The sequence below is a fragment of the Archocentrus centrarchus genome, chromosome 11 (genome assembly GCF_007364275.1).
Source record: "Archocentrus centrarchus isolate MPI-CPG fArcCen1 chromosome 11, fArcCen1, whole genome shotgun sequence".
NCBI lineage: Eukaryota > Metazoa > Chordata > Actinopteri > Cichliformes > Cichlidae > Archocentrus > Archocentrus centrarchus.
Window position 1 is genome coordinate 7576223 of NC_044356.1, and position 18129 is coordinate 7594351.

Genomic DNA, 18129 nt, shown 5'->3' on the forward strand with positions numbered 1-18129 from the left:
GAGACCGGCCCCACAATTTAGAAGGTTGGCCCATCTTCAGTAAAGACAGTGGATGGAACCAATCAGGATATAGGATGAAAGCGGCCCCACCCTTTCTCTGCATGGTGCCCTGTAACTCCCGCTAGTAGTTTCAGTGTTGAATGCGTGTGTTAAAGGAGAGGGAACATGGAGAAACCGAAGAGGCAGAAAGGAGGTGCAGAGAAGTTACGTGCGACGAAATTGAAGAGTGTCACTGTAGATGCTACAAAAAGTGTAAAGATCACAGACATGTTCACTGCTGTAGCCTCCATGTCCAGTGGCGGCTCCAGAAATATTTTTCTGCAGGTGCTAAGGGGGGACTAAGCATTTTACTGAGGGTGCTATGAAGGATCATTTGTTCTTTCAGTTCTCAACACAAGCTATTTTCTTGGGGGTGCTACGGGGGTGGTATGACTTTTCCAGGGGGAGATATAGCACCCCCTAGTGCACCCCCCCCCCCCCCCCCCCCCCGGCGCCACCACTGTCCACATTCTCTGTAACAGCAATGCTCCAGCAACAGCAGGATGTAGGGAGAGCCGGCCAGAGGCATAGGCGACATATGTGGCTGACCACCAGGGGGCCCCCAAGGTCACCCACATTTGTCATGAAACCTTTTTGGTTTGTTTTAAATTTTTACAAATGCCAAGTTCCTAAAAGAAAGAAGAGACTATTCTAACTGTCCAGATTTGTACACTTGTAACAACACTAATTTAATGAGTAGGCTACACGCTAATATTTCTGTCTCAGGCTGATGCTGAAAAGCTAATTCATGCATTTATTACTTCTGAGTTGGACTATAGTAATTCATTATTATCAGGCTGTCCTAAAAGCTCTGAAAAGCCTTCAGCTGATCCAAAATGCTGCAGCTAGAGTGCTGACAGGGACTAGAAAGAGAGAGCAGATTTCTCACATATTGGCTTCTCTTCATTGTCTCATAGTTCTCAGACTGCTGGCTTACTTGTGCTTCCTCAGATACTTAAGAGTAGAATGGGAGGCAGAGCCTTCAGCTTTCAGGCCCCTCTTCTGTGGAACCAGCTCCTAGTTTGGATTCAGGAGACAGACACCCTCTCTATCTTTAAGATTAGGATGACTGTTGGGTTTATTCTGTAATTATTGTAGGGTCTTTACCTTACAGTATAAAGTGCCTTGAGGTGCCTGTTTGTTGTGAGTTTGTGCTGTATAAATAAAATTGAATTGAAAAGGCTGAAACAGTAATGCATCCTAAAAGAATTAATAATCAACTTTAACCCTCCAGCATTAATAACGGTTAAGTTCAGGGGACAAGGAAATGGTATGAAGGGGGCCCCAAATCAAATCTTGCTTCAAGGCTTGGGCCCCTCTGCTGTAGGTGAAGACAGCAGCAGCAGCAGGAAGAGGAGCAGCCAGAGATGAAGTCTTTGGAAACCGAGGGACAGAGTGAGCGGGACAGTGTAGTACATGAGCAGGTAGTAACATTAGGATAATACAGGGACTTTGAGCTGATGGAGGTAACTGTCATGTCCTGGGCCGTTTGCCCAGCATTTTGTGTTTATAAGTTTATTTCCTAAGTTTGTCCTCCCAGTATGTTTGATGTCTTGTTCCCAGTGTTGTGTGTGTCTCTCTGTATTCTGTGTCAGGTTGGCGTCTCTGTTCCCTTGTCATACTTCCTGTTTTATTTTGATATCCATCTGGCCCCTGTCTGTCGTATTCAGTTTTGCTTCCCCCTGGTCTCGTCTTGGTTATCAGTGTCACCTGTGTTCCCACCTGTTTCCTCTTCCCTCATCAGCCCTTCTGTGTATTTAAGTCCTGCGTTTTCTCTGCCTGTTGTCGCGTCGTTGACGTTATTGTGCCTGTGTGTGATGTTTCTGCTTCAGTGTTCCCTCGCTGTGTGTCTCCCTGCTCCTCCTCGGGTTTTGGTTTAGCTTCTTCCCAGTATAGGTTTGTTTTTGTATTCTGTCATTTCCCAATAAATCACTTTAAGTTCACCCTCTCCTGAGTCCTGCATTTTGGGGTCTACCCGCTCCAGCCACACAGCCAACCATGACAGTAACGTTAGCTCTATTACATAAGAATGATGAGCAATGGCGATTGATTAGTATCAATATTATTGGTATTTGCATACTTCCCAAAATCTGGCAGCCACGGCACTTTAATCTGATAAAATAGCAAACGGTCAAGGCCGAGAAGTGTTGGATGAGCAGCAAATGTCCATTTTAGCCTACATCATATCATTTTAGATATTTAGGTTTAAGGCGTGTTGAAAGGCTGCACAGTAGTTTGAATCTGTAGCTTCTGTGCTGGTTAAACATGTTTTAAAAACACTCAAACGGGTGAAATAACAGATTTTAAAAAAATAAGTAAAAGCTTTTAATTTAAACATTACTAAAGTAAGTGTAAAAAAAGGGTAAAAGTATTATTAGCAAAAGGTATGCCCACATTGAATAAGAGTAAGACAGTGTCAAATGGTTTTAAGACATAGTTGCGGGCCGGTCTAAGCCAAAAATGCCAGGGCTGATTTTTTTTGTCCCAGACCATGAACTGCAGCTCTTTAAGACTGAGCTCTTTTTGAATAACATGTAACTGTTAATGTTTCTGTATTTGTGAGTCTGAAAGCTGATCGGACCAACAGGAAACACTGACACAGTTTCAGAGGTGACTTCCTCATTTTGTCATTTTCTGTGACGCATTTTAAAGTCTTAAAAAAATTATTTTTTTCTGTCTCTGCATTTTTGTCCTCCTGAATAAACTTAAATAAGATTTTATCCATCCATCCATTCTCTTCCGCTTATCCGGGGCCGGGTCACGGGGGCAGGACCCTAAGCAGAGAAGCCCAGGGAAGCCTGGGCTTCTCTGCTTAGGCCCGGTGTTTCAGATCTTAAACTGTATATTTTGCAAATTTGCTGAGTATCGATACAATAAAACACTGCATGCTGTTTCAAGCTACTTCTTAAATTATATTCAGATTCATGTTAATTTGTACTGAAAGCAGCTCAGTACAGACCGGAGAGTCTGATTCAGCTTCCTGTTCATTCATGTTCTCAGCTTCATCACAGCTCTGTGGACAGCTCGTCCTGCTGAATCTTCAGGAGTTAGTCCACCTGTCTCTGAATCCCAAAAAAACCTGAAAGCAGACTCACTGTAAACGTGTCCTCGTTCTTCTCTTCAACAGGAACTTTTTCATGATTCATGAAATGTAAAAAAAAAACAAAAAAACCTTCCTGTTCAGTTAAAGGATAGGGAGGAATTCCTCATGCTTGATGTAATTTATTTCTACTTACAAAAAAGGATAAAAATATTTTATTTTAAACTGGTGTATTTATTTTATTCCATATTCATTGATGTCATGTTGAATATTGTATTCATGTGCGTTTGTGCTGTGATACATTTAATTTTCAGACCTTCAGTGTGTTGCAGAAACTGATTCTTGAGCAGTGAAATAAAAGAAAAGCAAAAAGAGTCACGACGTCCGCTGAAACACAGACGTGAATAATCTTTATCTACGCTGTCTATCTCCATGGAAACATGTTACAGTACTGAAACTGAGACATAAACAAGTCGGAGCAGAATATTCATAATAAAAACAACGTGGCTCGTAAATCAGACTTTTGTATTTACAGATTTAAAGGTTTGATCGCTGCTGTATCCAGTCTTTGTTAGTTTGTTACATTAGGACCATGTACAGGTGCAGAGATGGGACCTCCTCCCTCTGTTTCACTGCCAGCCTGCTTCACATTTACAGCTTTAAAGAGATCAGGCGCGATGCTGGGATTAGCCCCTGATCATATCATCATACATACACTGCATACATACACTATTATTAACAATATAATAATAGTTAACAAATGACTTTTAATACTGTGAGTTTGATGCACAAACTTTCTTCTTTTTGTGAAAATGAATGAATGGAATATGATGCTTAATTCAGGGTCGCTTCAGATCTTCACTTCACTGCAGAGGTGGGAAGTAACCAAGTGCGAATACTTCATTACTGCACTTAATTAAATTTTTCAGGTATCTGTACTTTACTTGAGTATTTATTTTTCTGACTACTTTTTACTTTTACTCCCTACATTTTTACACAAATATCTGTACTTTCTACTTCTTACATTTTCAAACAGACTCGTTACTTTATGTTTCAGACGTCTGAGAAAAGTTTGCATTTCCAGTCACTGAACTGTCAAATGACCTGAGCCTAAACACAGGAACACATGAGGCAATCCCACTGGAGTATCCTCCATCATGCTTATTGCATGCAAACAGGTTAAAGAGGCAAAACCATATAATTTATGTATCATTTATAGCGCTATAATCAGGGGTTACAGGGGGCCACAGTACTTCAGCATTTTAGCTAGCACTGCTGAAGAGGAACTTAAAATACTGCAGTTTAATGCATGATAAACAGGTCAGCTTGTTTACAGTAAAGCTCTGTGTTGGTGCACAGAGGCTGTGTTCATGGTCAGAGTTACAGGTTACATCAGTGCAGCAGAGATGAGTTTGAATCCAAGCTGCTGATGCTGAGATTCATTCACTGAATCCAACATTTATACAACCTGATACTTTTACTTTATTACTTTGAGTGCATTTCAGAGCCTTTTTTTACTTTTACTTAAGTAAAAAAGTTGAACCAGTACTTCAACTTTTACCAAAGTAGGTTTTAACACAAGTACTTGTACTTTAACTTAAGTACCGAATGTCTGTATTTTTGCCACCTCTGCTTAAATGTGGCGTAAAGAGACGATGAAGCCCAAAATTAAAAACTGAACAAACTAAAGAAGGAACATCAGCTCCTCACTGATATGAACACAGGATAAAAATTAACATTAGTTCATATTCTTGAGTGATCATTTTTGATACTGTTTAGAGAACAAATGCACACAAGTAGACCGTAACGAGCCTGTATTATTAGAGCTGTTTGCATGTTTGCTAATGTTTCTGGTAAAGTAGGTTTTGAATCTGCACTGATTTATGTCTTAAATACAGGCCTGCAGCAGGAGCATTACCAGGTCACCTGAGGTCACCTCTGTGTGAGTGGGCTGCAACGTCATCACATTAAAACCTGTTTGTGATCCAACCAGAACCATCTCACAAGTTAGCAAAATATAATATTAGAAGATGGTGACAGAAAATAACAGTGATAAGCAACATTAATACCACTTTCAGTGTACTGTAGTTATTTTAGAGGTGCTTGAGCACACCTAAAAATGGTCTAAACTCACTTATGGTCTATGAATATGCACTCGCTCACACACACACACACACACACACGCACACTGAAAAAAGTATTTGCCTCCTGTACAGGTCAGAGAACACCGCTGTACTCTACAGGAAAGGCCAGAGCAGACTCTCCCTGCTCAGCATTCTGCATTCTTTTGTGACCTCCTGATGGGTTGTTGATGCACTCTCGGAGTAATTGTGGTGGCCGGCCGCTCCTGGGAAGGTTCACCACTGTTCCAAGTTTTCTCCATCTGTGGATAACGGCTCTCACTGTGGTTCCCTGGAATCCTGAAGCTGCAGCCTTTTCCAGACTCATGGATGCCACTGCCTTTATTACTCATCTGTGTCTTCTTCAAGATGGCGCCGGTGAGGTCAGCAGCCGTCGTACCTGCTCCTACGCTTTGTTTGTATATATTAGGTTTAGCTCTAATTCTGGACTTTATAATTCCGCCTGCTCTGTGTCATATCACGTATGACAGACAGACTCTTTTTAATATCAGAATACAGCACTCTGGCTGTACTCTGACACCTTTTTCTCCCCACCCGACTTGGCCTCGGGAGATACTGCGTTTCCAGTGGGCCAGCTCAAACAAAGGACCCAGGTCACGGACAAGGCCCCGAGGGAAAAGAGCCGGCGTAAGAGAGAGGCTGAGGCGCAGAACGCACCAAACGCCACTGCCGAGCATCCTGTTGGCTAATGTCCAGTCACTGGATAACAAGCTGGACGGACTCAGGGCCAGGATACAGTTTCAGAGGGACATAAGGGACTGCAACATCATCTGTCTCACGGAGACATGGCTGACCCCCCTCATACCGGACCACGCCGTACAGCCGTCGGAGTTCTTCAGTGTTCATCGCACGGACAGAACGAGTGAGTCTGGAAAATCAAGAGGAGGAGGTGTGTGCCTAATGATTAATAACAACTGGTGTGACAGTAGGAATGTTGTCCCCCTGAAACAATCATGTTCACCTAACCTGGAGCTCCTAACCCTGAAATGCCGTCCCCACTACCTGCCCCGCGAGTTCACTTCGGTCATCTTCAGCGCCGTCTATATTCCACCTCAGGCGGCCACACACACTGCACTATCCGAGCTACATGAGGCTATTTCCACCTATCAGGCTAACCAGCGTGATGCGGCTCTCATCATAGCCGGGGACTTTAACACTGCAAACTTGAAAAAGGTGATACCGGAATTGATTCAACACATCGACTGCCCCACCAGAGGAGAGAGGACCCTAGACCACTGCTACTCTCCATTCAAAGAGGGCTACAAAGCAAAGCCTCTTCCGCCTTTTGGGAAGTCTGACCACACCTCTGTCCTTCTCATGCCGAAATACAAACAACGGCTCAGGCAGGAACCCCCTGCTGTGAGAGAAGTGACACGGTGGTCTGATCAAACAGAGGCCGCTCTGCAGGGTGCGTTGGATTCAACCGACTGGGACATGTTTCGCAGTAGCGCGGGCGGAGACATCGAGGAGTTTACGGAAACTGTTGTGGGATTTATTGGGAAAGTTGTTGAAGACACTTCACTTAGGAGGACCATCAGGACTTTTCCCAACCAGAAGCCGTGGGTGGATAAATCTGTCCGCGACGCCCTGAGGTCCCGCACCGTTGCCTACAACTCCGGCCTCGCCTCTGGGAACATGGAGGACTACAAGGTTGCATCATACAACGTCCGCAGAGCGGTGAAAGAGGCTAAACATCGCTACGGCCGCAGACTGGAACAGCAACTACAACAGTCTGACCCCAGGGGACTGTGGCAGGGACTACGCACCATCACGGACTACAAAGCACCACACACACACCCGGTGAGTGCCGACGCTTCTCTGGCTGATGAACTCAACATCTTCTTTGCGCGCTTTGAGTCGGGAAGCCGACAGCCCGCTGTGCTCCCGGCCGGAGGGGCGGAGACACTCACTGTGACGGAGCACGACGTGAGGAGGGCGTTTAGACGTGTAAACACCAGGAAAGCGGCTGGACCAGACGGTATTAGTGGACGTGTCCTTAAGACCTGCGCTGACCAGCTGGCACCTGTGTTTACACTGATATTCAACCTCTCACTGAAACTGTGTGTGATTCCCACCTGCTTTAAAAAGTCCATCATAGTCCCTGTCCCAAAGAAACCACACCCCAGCAGCCCCAATGACTTCAGGCCCATAGCACTCACCTCTGTGGTGATGAAGTGTTTTGAGAGACTCATCAAGACATTCATCACCTCCTCACTGCCCACCACCCTCGACCTACTACAGTTTGCATACCGGCCAGACAGATCCACAGATGACGCCATATCCTTCCTTCTCCACAAGACCCTTTCACACATAGACACTGGTAAGGGGAACTATGTGAGAGTGCTGTTTGTAGATTACAGCTCAGCATTCAACACCATAGTTCCCTCCAGGCTGGTCTCTAAGCTGCTGGACCTGGGCCTGGGCCCATCCCTGTGCAGGTGGGTTCACAGCTTCCTGACCAGCAGACCACAGGTGGTACGAGTGGGTCACCTCACCTCATCCTCCCTCACCCTCAACACTGGATCCCCCCAAGGCTGTGTGCTCAGCCCTCTGCTGTACTCACTGTACACCCATGACTGCGAGGCCACGTCAGAGTCCAACGTCATCATCAAGTTTGCTGACGACACTGCTGTTGTGGGACTAATCTCTCACAATGAGGAGACAGCCTACAGGAGAGAGGTCTCCCGCCTGGAGAACTGGTGCCAGGAGAACCACCTCCTGCTCAACGTCAGCAAAACAAAGGAACTGATCGTGGACTTCAGCAGGAAGCAACAGAGGGACTACCATCCACTTGTCATCAGTGGTGCTGAGGTGGAAAGAGTGGACACTTTCAAATACCGGGGAGTGACCATCTCACAGGACCTGTCCTGGACTCATCACATAAACATCACTGTGAAGAAGGCCAGACAGCGTCTCTACCTCCTCAGGCGGCTGAGAGACTTCAAGCTCCCACTCAAGGTGCTCAGGAACTTTTACACCTGCACCATCGAGAGCATCATGCGTGGGAGCATCACCACCTGGATGGGAAACTGCACCAAGCAGGACTTCATGGCCCTAAAAAGGGTGGTTCGTTCAGCTGAACGGACCATCAGAACCACCCTCCCCAACCTGCAGGACATTTACACCAAGCAGTGCAGGCTGAGGGCCATGAAGATCCTAAAACAGCCCAGCCACCCCGGACACTCTCTCTTCTCCCTGCTCCCATCAGGCCGGCGTTACCGCTGCCTGAGGGCTAAGACTGAAAGGTTGAAGAAGAGTTTTTACCCACAAGCCATCCGTCTGCTCAACTCTGAGCCCTAACTGGACCATTATTGCACAATGTAAATATTATAATCTATAATTCCATGTAAAAGTGTGTATAGTGTATAGTATATAGAGTATAGTGTGAATTACTTTTTTTTTTTTTTTATTCTTCTTATTTATATGTGTGTGTATATATGGTTGCAGGTACAAAATACATTTCACTGTGCATTGTACTGTGTATAACTGTGCATGTGACAAATAAACACTATCTTAATCTTAATCTTAATCTTAATCTTAATCTTTAGATGGCATGATGTGTTACACCCACACTCTTTCACACTTAGACTCACCCACACACACACACTTCAGTGGGTGGCTGCTTGCTGTCACCACTGGATCCTCTTTGTGAAACATGTTCTCACAGCTAAGCTTAGATATGTTTGCTCTAATTTTCCCTGACATAACTGAGAACATTTATGTTTATTTAACAGTTCTAACAGTTCTGCTTAGCATCAGACCAATCAGGTGTATCCAGTTATTGAACACTGTAACTGTCACTTCCTCTTTTTATTCACACTGACATCTATCACTTAACCTTTCCTGCTTCCTTTCGTTTTCGTGTGTTATTGTCTTTTTCTGTGTTATGGGTTATTTTCCCATAACATGAGCCCTTGTGTATTTATGTCCAAGTCTAAGATGAGCTCAAGTTTTAAGTGAGTTTAGGTTTCTGCTGCTGGTAGTGATGGTGTGATGAGGCCCTGTGAATGTGTCAAATCTTTCCGGCCAGCTGATTCACCGAAAGCCTGGAAGCCCCTTTTAACGGCTCATTTAGGAGTGCTGACATTTGATGATGTTCAGCATTCCTGCTGTTATGTTACATGTTAGCTGGCAGATCTTTTAGCATAATTGTGCAAATATGAGGTATTGTAAAACCAGATTAAATCAATCTATGTTGATTGTGGTATATCTCAGTATCAATAGATCAGTTGTGGTATATCACTAAAGTATTGCATATGGTCTGTGTGTGGTGTGTGTGGATAAAGAGTTACAGGAAGTGCTTGGATGGAGGTGGAAGTACTTTATTGATTTTTATTCACAGATGAAAAAAATTGACAGTGTTGGATCAGGTGATTCCTTCTTTTTGTAATAAGCCTGAGAAAACACTCACAGAGGACTGAAGAAGCAGTGAAGCTGAAGTTCTAACGTGTACAGGTGAGGATCCAGGTGCTTCTCATTATGCCGCTATAACAGTGGATCACACTCACATCAGCTCATCCACAACACTTCCTCTATTTCTTTTTCAGCAACTTGAATCACATAATCAGGCAGTCACCTGATTTCAGAAAATGGGGACTTGTTTCACTTTTGTCACGTTACGTTCTGAAAAACGATGTGGGCCTTGACCCAGGCTTGATCTGGACACGCCCAGGAGGCTCGACACAGGCCTCGGGACTTTAGTATCAGATGTAACATCTCTAGCTGCTGGCACCTGACCTGCTCTGTTAATGCCCATCGCACCAAAAGGGCTGAAGCCTGGGTTTGGCTCTGGCCACCTGAATCCTGCATTTGGGATCCCCCGCCTGCCTGCCGCAGAGATACTTGACAGTTCTCCTGCTTTCTCACAAACACTTCTGAGCAGAATGTATCAAACCAACACTTCAGATCTTCAGCTCCACCTTTTTCTCCCATCCTCACACAGTCCTCTCCATCAGGATGTTCCCCTTTTGTCCCTCTCCAGTCATCTGGCTCACCTTTGCTCCAAAACGTCAAACTAAGAGATGAAGAACAGAAAGAACTGGTTCAGTAAAAACTGGAAACTTTGATTCTGGAAATGAATAAAGATATTTTACAACAATCAAACCTTTCAGTCAGTGGTGTGTTGTCCACCCACATCCATCTGCCCTCTGCTGCTGAGTCTGTCAGTCCGATCCAGAACTTGTCCTCAGCTTCATTCATTAAGCCTCTCAGTTTTCCATCCAGAAACCTCTGAACAGAAACAGATGATGAAAATGACCTTGTTAGACTTTTCTGTGCTGACATAAGATAAGATAAGATAAGATAAGATAAGATAAGATAAGATAAGATAGTGTTTATTTGTCACATGCACAGTTATACACAGTACAATGCACAGTGAAATGTATTTTGTACCTGCAACCTTATATACACACACATATAAATAAGAAGAATAAAAATAAAAAAAAGTAATTCACACTATACACTATACTCTATATACTATACACTATACACACTTTTTAAATTATAATATTTACACTGTGCAATAATGGTCCAGTTAGGGCTCAGAGTTGAGCAGATGGATGGCTTGTGGGTAAAAACTCTTCTTCAACCTTTCAGTCTTAGCCCTCAGGCAGCGGTAACGCCGGCCTGATGGGAGCAGGGAGAAGAGAGAGTGTCCGGGGTGGCTGGGCTGTTTTAGGATCTTCATGGCCCTCAGCCTGCACTGCTTGGTGTAAATGTCCTGCAGGTTGGGGAGGGTGGTTCTGATGGTCCGTTCAGCTGAACGAACCACCCTTTTTAGGGCCATGAAGTCCTGCTTGGTGCAGTTTCCCATCCAGGTGGTGATGCTCCCACGCATGATGCTCTCGATGGTGCAGGTGTAAAAGTTCCTGAGCGGGCTGCTCTCGGGCGCTTGGGGCCTCGGGGGCCGCATGCCTGGCTCGTGCTGGGGGTGCCGGCCTGCCGGGGGGGGTGGGCTGCCCGTCGTCTCTGGCTCTCTGGACTCTAGCCCCTGGATTGTGGGGGTTCCGTCTGTAGCCTCCCTCCTTCCTCTTCTGGGGAGTGTACGCGGTTGCCATCGGGATGTGTGGCCCCAAGTCTTCTGAGCTCCTGTGCTGTGGATGGCCTGGGTCCCCGGGGTCCTTCCCTATCTGCCTCTGGATCGCGGGGGGCATGGTTGCAGTTTCTCGCCCTCATTATCGAATACATTGCATGACAAAGGCGCATACACACACATTACTACAAACAATAAACTTGTGTGTGTGTGTTTGTGTGTGTGTGTATATGTAGGTACATATGGGTGTGTGTATGGATGTGTGTGTGTGTGTGTGTGTGTGTGTGAGTATATCAACCCCTTTTATTTTTTTTATTTTTTTATTTTTTTCTATCTCCTTTCTTCCTTTTCTCCCCCCCCCCCCCCCCTTTTTCTCCCCCCCACCTCTTGTTCTTGCCCCTTCCTTGTTGCCTGTCAGACTTGGCATGAATAACTAAATAAAAAGATAAATAAATAAAAATAAAATTGCAAACATTAACAAGAAGAGCCTATAGGAAACATATAGAGCTGTTCTTGTCAAAGCAAATATGTTTGGTACATCAGTGCATTCGGATCATCATTCCAATTGTGAAAGATGCCAGACATGACAGGCTAAAAAAAAAAAAAAAAAAAAAAAAAAAGTTCCTGAGCACCTTGAGTGGGAGCTTGAAGTCTCTCAGCCGCCTGAGGAGGTAGAGACGCTGTCTGGCCTTCTTCACAGTGATGTTTATGTGATGAGTCCAGGACAGGTCCTGTGAGATGGTCACTCCCAGGTATTTGAAGGTGTCCACTCTTTCCACCTCAGCACCACTGATGACAAGTGGATGGTAGTCCCTCTGCTGCTTCCTGCTGAAGTCCACAATCAGTTCCTTTGTTTTGCTGACGTTGAGCAGGAGGTGGTTCTCCTGGCACCAGTTCTCCAGGCGGGAGACCTCTCTCCTGTAGGCTGTCTCCTCATTGTGGGAGATTAGTCCCACAACAGCAGTGTCGTCAGCAAACTTGATGATGACGTTGGACTCTGACGTGGCCTCGCAGTCATGGGTGTACAGTGAGTACAGCAGAGGGCTGAGCACACAGCCTTGGGGGGATCCAGTGTTGAGGGTGAGGGAGGATGAGGTGAGGTGACCCACTCGTACCACCTGTGGTCTGCTGGTCAGGAAGCTGTGAACCCACCTGCACAGGGATGGGCCCAGGCCCAGGTCCAGCAGCTTAGAGACCAGCCTGGAGGGAACTATGGTGTTGAATGCTGAGCTGTAATCTACAAACAGCACTCTCACATAGTTCCCCTTACCGGTGTCTATGTGTGAAAGGGTCTTGTGGAGGAGGAAGGATATGGCGTCATCTGTGGATCTGTCTGGCCGGTATGCAAACTGTAGTGGGTCGAGGGTGGTGGGCAGTGAGGAGGTGATGAATGTCTTGATGAGTCTCTCAAAACACTTCATCACCACAGAGGTGAGCGCTATGGGCCTGAAGTCATTGGGGCTGCTGGGGTGTGGTTTCTTTGGGACAGGGACTATGATGGACTTTTTAAAGCAGGTGGGAATCACACACAGTTTCAGTGAGAGGTTGAATATCAGTGTAAACACAGGTGCCAGCTGGTCAGCGCAGGTCTTAAGGACACGTCCGCTAATACCGTCTGGTCCAGCCACTTTCCTGGTGTTTACACGTCTAAACGCCCTCCTCACGTCGTGCTCCGTCACAGTGAGTGTCTCCGCCCCTCCGGCCGGGAGCGCAGCGGGCTGTCGGCTTCCCGACTCAAAGCGCGCAAAGAAGATGTTGAGTTCATCAGCCAGAGAAGCGTCGGCACTCACCGGGTGTGTGTGTGGTGCTTTGTAGTCCGTGATGGTGCGTAGTCCCTGCCACAGTCCCCTGGGGTCAGACTGTTGTAGTTGCTGTTCCAGTCTGCGGCCGTAGCGATGTTTTGCCTCTTTCACCGCTCTGCGGACGTTGTATGATGCAACCTTGTAGTCCTCCATGTTCCCAGAGGCGAGGCCGGAGTTGTAGGCAACGGTGCGGGACCTCAGGGCGTCGCGGACAGATTTATCCACCCACGGCTTCTGGTTGGGAAAAGTCCTGATGGTCCTCCTAAGTGAAGTGTCTTCAACAACTTTCCCAATAAATCCCACAACAGTTTCCGTAAACTCCTCGATGTCTCCGCCCGCGCTGCTGCGAAACATGTCCCAGTCGGTTGAATCCAACGCACCCTGCAGAGCGGCCTCTGTTTGATCAGACCACCGTGTCACTTCTCTCACAGCAGGGGGTTCCTGCCTGAGCCGTTGTTTGTATTTCGGCATGAGAAGGACAGAGGTGTGGTCAGACTTCCCAAAAGGCGGAAGAGGCTTTGCTTTGTAGCCCTCTTTGAATGGAGAGTAGCAGTGGTCTAGGGTCCTCTCTCCTCTGGTGGGGCAGTCGATGTGTTGAATCAATTCCGGTATCAGCTTTTTCAAGTTTGCACTGTTAAAGTCCCCGGCTACGATGAGAGCCGCATCACGCTGGTTAGCCTGATAGGTGGAAATCGCCTCATGTAGCTCGGATAGTGCAGTGTTTGTGTCCGCCTGAGGTGGAATATAGACGGCGCTGAAGATGACCGACGTCAACTCGCGGGGCAGGTAGTGGGGACGGCATTTCAGGGTTAGGAGCTCCGGGTTAGGGGAACATGATTGTTTCAGGGGGACAACATTCCTACTGTCACACCAGTTGTTATTAATCATTAGGCACACACCTCCTCCTCTTGATTTTCCAGACTCACTCGTTCTGTCCGTGCGATGAACACTGAAGAACTCCGACGGCTGTACGGCGTGGTCCGGTATGAGGGGGGTCAGCCATGTCTCCGTGAGACAGATGATGTTGCAGTCCCTTATGTCCCTCTGAAACTGTATCCTGGCCCTGAGTCCGTCCAGCTTGTTATCCAGTGACTGGACATTAGCCAACAGGATGCTCGGCAGTGGCGTTTGGTGCGCTCTGCGCCTCAGCCTCTCTCTTACGCCGGCTCTTTTCCCTCGGGGCCTTGTCCGTGACCTGGGTCCTTTGTTTGAGCTGGCCCACTGGAAACGCAGTATCTCCTGGGGCCAAGTCGGGTCGGGAGAAAAAGGTGTCAGAATACAGCCAGAGTGCTGTATTCTGATATTAAAAAGAGTCTGTCTGTCATACGTGATATGACACAGAGCAGGCGGAATTATAAAGTCCAAAATTAGAGCTAAACCTAATATATACAAACAAAGCGTAGGAGCAGGTACGACGGCTGCCGACCTCACCGGCGCCATCTTGGATGATGAAACATAAAGATGTGATCAAACATGTGAGAACATGAAGCTGCAGCAGTGTTTCATACCTGCTCCTCCCTGCTGTCTATCTTAACCAGGTCTCCTCCTTCAGCTCTACATTCAGCTCTGCTCTGGTTCCAGGAGGATTTACTGATGGAGAAATGATAGCACTTTCCTCCATGATGCTCCCAGCCTGCTTTACATCTATCACAGGGTCCATCTTTGAAGAGATTACAGCAAAGCCTTCAGTCAGATTGAAGAAATCACTCTTCACGTTTGTGTGATCTGCAGGCAGCAGGAGGCTAACTTATATGTTTTATTGTAGGACATGTAGGCTGCTGCATGCTTCTGTTTCTGTTATTAAAATAAAGAAAATGATCCATCATCACTTTGTGTTTCATTAGGATTCTCACTTTTATAATCTAAGTAGAAAAAAATGACAAAAACCTTTCATTCTTTTAAAAACTATTGATTAAAATCAGTGAACAAGGTGGGAAATTAATGTGAAGTCAATGTTTAAATTACAGTGTAGAGGGTCAGTGAATCAGTGAACCCAAGTTTAAGTCTGTAACATAAAGTTTGAACCTTACTTCTGAGCTCTTCTTGTTTCTTGAGCTCTTCTTTGTTCCTCAGGTTTTCAGACACTGATCAGAACACAGAAACAAACAAATCTCTGAGTAACATTTATGGCGTTTCACTGAAACAGGACAAAGAGTTTCTGGATTCATTCAGATTTTTCTGGATTTTACAAAAGTGCTGAAAAAAGGTCAAAAAGTCAGTTTGAGAAAAACACATAAAAATAATTCTTTTACGTTTTTATTTTAATAAAACATCATTTTGTTTCCTGTTGACTTTTAATCAGAAAAAGCATTGCACCCACTCACCGGTAACACCAAGAGCAGCAACAGCAGCAGCCAGGAGAGCACCGAGGACCAGCAGGCCCACTCTCTCCCAGGTGACCTTTGACCTTCTGCTCAATGACTTGACTTGTTGGGACCCCTCTGAACAGTTAGCAGAGACAGGGATGTCACAGAGATGTGAAGTAAGCTCCGCTAACAACACTTAATAAATAATCATATAAATATTTTGGGGCTTCAGATGCAGATTTTTTAGATGAACTTTAAATATAGTTATATATGCTTCAGTTTATTTTTTATAATTAAATCAGTCTGAAAATCAGGCTAACATGACGCCCCTCCTTCAAATTATCTATACACTCAGTTACTTGGTACTTTAATTAAAGTAAAGCAGTACTTGACTTAATTACTCCCCAGAAAAAGAAATGATTTGTTCTTTTTTTCTGTTGCTGCATATTTACAGCATTAGGAGGAGACACTGGTCTCCTAATGTTCTCATGCTTCATGTTTGTTTAGGATGCTGTAAATATTTGTAATCACACTGATAACCCAAAGAAAGGGAGAAGAAACTCCTGACATGGTTAAAGTTGTAAAGAGACATATTTGACCCTAAACTATGATTTTATTACTCTTAGTGACCAAACATCCACCTGTCTCCTTATATGGTCTTCATCTGGAACCTGTTAATTACAGAGAAAATGACTTTAACCCAAACTGTAACTGACACTGAAGGTGACCTGAAACAAAGCAAGGAGCCAAAATGTTCCTTAAATGACGACTTGAGGCAAGTCGAGCCCAATTTTTACAACCTCATACAGAAATAAGTTTTAGTCTCTGTTGCTCATTTCAGTAGAGTTTAATTTTTCTATGAGGGCTAAGCTGCTTTTATCAGCGCTTGTTAACACCAGAGGATGCTGTTGCATCAGCAGTTTCTCTGGAAAGTCGATGTTTGGAGCTGTTTGCTTGGTAACCAGAAGTGTCATCTTCAGGAAGCTCGTTTCTGCCAAAGAAAAAATATTTTTCTGACCTTTCATAAGTCAAAATTTGGGGATTTCATCTGTTTGGTTTCATCTCATGAACTCAAACTTCTGAGAAAATAACTTGAAATTTGATCTAAAATGGATGTCAAAATAATATTTATTTATTTCAGTATTGGAAACGAGCTTCCATAACATCTACCTTCATATCAGAGTGGATGGACCTGCTTATCTAAGCAGCTGGTTCCACGTTAGCTGGTAACACCTCAGCCTTTAAATATGGTCACACCTGTTTTATTGTTTGTCTGCCTGTTTAATTTTAAGAAAGAAAGAAAGAAAGAAAGAAAGAAAGAAAGAAAGAAAGAAGGTTGAAATGCAGAACTTGAAAACATGGAGTCTACAGACCACATGCTGACTTCATTAAATCCCAGAGTTCAGTAGTTCCCTAAACGCCTCACAGATTATTAGAAAGGCTCATAAACTTTTAGCTGAGGATTATTGAAGCTTAAACTTCCTGCCGCCCTTCCTCTTCAGCTGCATGCTCACCAAGTGTGAAGTAGATATTTTTAAGAAGTGCAAAGGAAATGACTCTGAAAAGAGTCCTGCAACAAATTTAGACCTAATGAAGAGTAAAATGTGCTCATGCATTACAGTCGCTGTAATTGCTGAAATGGAAACATGAAGCTTTGCGCCTCAGAAAACAAAGAATAGAGAAAGTGAGAGGTCTGCAGCGCCGACTCCCAGAGCTACAAACTGTCTTCAGCAGTGAAGCCCGTCTGAAGCAGCAGCAGTGTGTGAGGAACGCTAACACGGGCGAGGAAGTGTTACTGATTTGAGAACAGCGTTAAGAGTGAAGAGAACTCCTGATGTGATGGAGAAAATCTGTCAGTGCGACTCTTTTTTTTTTTTTGAAAATTAACTTATTACTTTTTTGGTCATACAAAAAGGAATAGGAACACACAACTGAACATTTAAGCAAACCAAACAAAGCACATCTGTATAGATTATAAACCTCAATAAAAAAATAAACAGGCATAATTGACAGTTACAAAAAACCTACATATCCTGGCACGGTGAAGTTCACAAAGTTGCTAAAGGCTACAATTTCTCGCCTTTAATGTATTTCAGAAGAGAGTCCCATGTCTGATCAAACTCTGGTCCTCTATCTTCATTATACAGTCTTAATCTCTGCAATATGTTGAACATTTCTCCCGTCCACAGATCAAACGTCGGGACTGAATTCTGCTTCCACATACGTAAAATTTATTTTTTTGCTATCACCATCCCAAAAAGAAGAGCACTTTTCTCGTACTTATTAATTAAAGAAAGAGCATTAACATCTCCCAAAATTGCTACCAGAGGGTTTGGCAACACATTTTTCCCAAAAGAATCAGAAAAACATTGAAATATAGATTTCCGCTATGGTTGAATGTTTTTGCAAAGCCAAAAGGAATGTGCTAGATTACCAGTCATAGATTTACAACGGATACATAATTGCGAGACATCTGGAAAGAGTTTATGTAGCTTTTCTTGTGAAAAGTAAAGTCTGTGGATCATTTTAAATTGTATGAGATTATGTCTGGCATTAACAGAACATTTATGAATATTTCTTAAACATTCTTCCCATATTCCATCACTCAATTCTATGTTAAGCTCATCTGCCCAGGACTGTTTCTGATTCTCAGTGTTATATAAAACATTGTTATGGATGTTTGGCTGTTCCTGATCCAACACACCTGAATCACATATAGAAGTCATTAGCAGGACTCTGGAGAACTTGACTGCATACTGAGGAGGTAATT

General features: G+C 44.6%; 1 protein-coding gene across 1 annotated transcript; it reads right to left on the minus strand.

The window, feature by feature from the left end:
- Window positions 1–9570: 9570 nt before the first annotated feature.
- Window positions 9571–16384, minus strand: LOC115788212 (hepatic lectin-like). The gene is made up of 6 exons (XM_030741160.1): window positions 16378–16384; window positions 15378–15545; window positions 15084–15137; window positions 14562–14713; window positions 10325–10449; window positions 9571–10234 (listed from the first exon to the last, which is right to left on the minus strand). Exons 1-6 carry the CDS (start codon window positions 16382–16384, stop codon window positions 9832–9834), a joined length of 909 nt encoding a protein of 302 aa, XP_030597020.1. The 3' UTR covers window positions 9571–9831.
- Between the last annotated feature and the right edge of the window lie 1745 nt (window positions 16385–18129).